This window comes from Haplochromis burtoni, unplaced genomic scaffold (assembly GCF_018398535.1).
Source record: "Haplochromis burtoni strain Fernald_Lab_line unplaced genomic scaffold, NCSU_Asbu1 Contig_258, whole genome shotgun sequence".
In the NCBI taxonomy this organism is placed as follows: Eukaryota; Metazoa; Chordata; class Actinopteri; order Cichliformes; family Cichlidae; genus Haplochromis; species Haplochromis burtoni.
In genome coordinates this window covers 630,542-633,068 of record NW_024582619.1, presented here as the reverse complement: position 1 = coordinate 633,068, position 2,527 = coordinate 630,542, and the positions used below count along the sequence as shown (strand labels likewise).

At 43.9% G+C, this 2,527-nt stretch overlaps 1 protein-coding gene across 8 annotated transcripts in view; it reads left to right on the top strand.

Annotated features, from left to right (window-relative positions):
• The window catches only part of mgat3b (beta-1,4-mannosyl-glycoprotein 4-beta-N-acetylglucosaminyltransferase b), a 54,330-nt gene that overhangs the window by 48,048 nt on the left and 3,755 nt on the right, over nucleotides 1–2,527 (top strand). For all 8 annotated transcript variants that reach the window (XM_042227411.1, XM_005939428.3, XM_042227409.1 and 5 more), the window contains one exon: nucleotides 1,575–2,212. In XM_042227411.1, coding sequence (XP_042083345.1) covers nucleotides 1,575–2,212 — 638 coding nt within the window. The remainder of the gene's footprint in view (nucleotides 1–1,574; nucleotides 2,213–2,527) is intronic.

Here is a 2,527-nt window from a genome sequence, read left to right as displayed (position 1 = left end):
TTAGGTACCTAAAATAATTTAATGTGAAATGAAATCTTGCAGAGCATGCTGTGAGCTAATAACATCACTTAAATCCAGACTCAGAGTGGTGATTCACTACACACACACACGCACACAGAGCTGACTCAAATCAACAAAATCTATTTAAAGCCATACATGCAACATGTTTCTCCAGCAGCTGCTGAACAAGTTGAAGCATAAGCATCTCTAAATGTTTCTGCTCATGTTTACCTTGCTTGCCTACTGCACCAGCATGTCTTAACAGCATTACAGTATCACTTGTGCCATAAACAAATTGCAGCATGTCTGGCGCTTCACTGAGTGTGTGCTCATGCAATTTATCCTCAAAAAATGTAATGTGAGGTTAGTACTTTCAAAGCTGCTTGTCTCAACACTGTCTTTATAGTGTTACCTCTATATACCCCCACGGAGGGTTTTAAACCAAACAATCAAGATGTAAATGAAGACTTTTAGCTTTGATTCAGGCAGACTGCCTGAAGTCGAGAGCTCGTGGAGAGCAGCAAATGTTGCGTTTCCTTCCTTGAGATGCTCTTCCAGGCCTTTACTGCTGCCACCTACAGTTGCTGCCTGTTTTTCTGACTCTCTGCCTTCAGTTTTTCGTTCAATTACTGAATAACATGCTCTATTGCACTAATGTAACTGACTTGGCCACCCAAGAATATCTTATTTCTTTGCCTTGAGAAACTCTAGGGTTGCTTTTGCAGTATGCTGCGGGTCATTATCTGTTTCCACTGTACAGTGTCATCTGATCATTGCAGCATTTGGCTGAATCTGAGCAGGAGGTATAGCCATGTACACTTCAGTTCATCTGACCGTCTCGCCCTTGAGTGTTCCCAGGGGTGTGCACCTTGTTGGAAACTCTCTGTACATGACTCTGATTACATGTTGTGAAGGGTTTTTTTCTTAACCATGTTTTTTGCTGTCACTCATGGCATTCTTCATAACGAGAGTTCAGGTGAACAGCTACCAAATGCATGCTCAACATCACCAAATCCATTTGTTTTGTAATAATGAGGGAATATTTAGTGTTCATGCAGTGATTTACTGCAAGAAACTGTAAAAAGAATTCAATGCTAAACATTAATATTCATTTGCCCTAATTTATATTGGCTAACCGTTGTGCTTAGACTTTAAGACTTGGGTCTCTGAAGTTTAAATTGTACCTGCTGTTCCCAGGCACCTGGACACAAATGGTGCTGTCAAAAAAGAATGACTCATATTAGTCTTTGAGTTTTCCTAGATGCTATGGAGAGCATGTAATTCGGACTCACTATCACTGTGGATCTTTTTTGGTTGCCAAAATGGACAGACTGGGTGTAAATCAGGCAGGAAAACCTGAAATACACCGCACTACACAATTTGCGTAACCACCAAAATTAGAAGAAACTAATTAGTCTCCTGCTTGTACCTGACAGGACACGGGTTTGTCGTGTTTGTTAAATACAATTTCGCTTTAATGTGAATCTTACAGTGAACAGTATAATGAGTAAAGCTGGTGTTTTTATTTCAAGGCAGAGTTGTGTAACTGTTTCCCGTTACTCTCTTTTATCCAGATTAGAGCTGAGGACCGCTTAAAGCGGTGGAATCCCGCCCACCCTGCACCGCCCGATAGGCTAGACCCTCCACAGGAACCAGCAAGAAAAGAGCATCATTTCAGGGATCCCATAGAATCCATGGGAGACCTCCATACTCGCACTTTCCAGCTTGAAGATGACAAAACCCCTTACTTTGTGCGCACCAAAGCTGGAGCCCTTTGCTTCAGGCAGGGGACAGAGGTAGCTACTCCTAAAGAGTACTATGGAAAATCAGGGGGGTCTGCGGCTAACGGAGCAGTTGGTCGGGCTGTTGCTGCCGGGCAACGGAAACCTCTGGAGCTCCAGCAGCAGCCCACCATTGTGCCAAAGGTCAAAGCTCGAGCCAAGGGCAACGGGAAGCGGCTAGTCAAGTGCGTTTGTCGGCCTGGGTGGCACGGACCTTACTGCGGGGTTCCCACAATGGTGTACCACTCCAATCTGCCAACTAAGGAGCGGCTGACGCCCAGAGAAACCCCGCGGAGGGTGATCAACGCCATCAACGTCAACCACGAGTTTGATCTGCTGCACGCACGCTTTCATGAGCTCTCAGAGGCCGTGGATTTGTTCCTCGTGTGCGAATCGAACTTCACCGCCTACGGAGAGAAACGGCCTCTCAGGTATGATTCAAAGTTGTTTTTTGGACAGGTGCATGTGAAGGGATTATAAAAACCGCCCAACCCCCCGCGGTCAAGGTGTATTTGTGTGAGATGTGTAGTCCTCTGTGGCCTTCAGTTTATGACTCTGTAGTGCCCAACAGTACGCATTGTAAAATAAACTTTAAACTGGATTAAGTCACAAGAACAGTGTGTATATGTTATAAAGGTCATGTTATGTCATCTTTATGTCTTTATATGGATAAATGAGCTCACATGAGGACACACTGTTAAACAATAAAAGCTCCATTTGTGCTCATTTTTTTTTTTTTTTTTTTT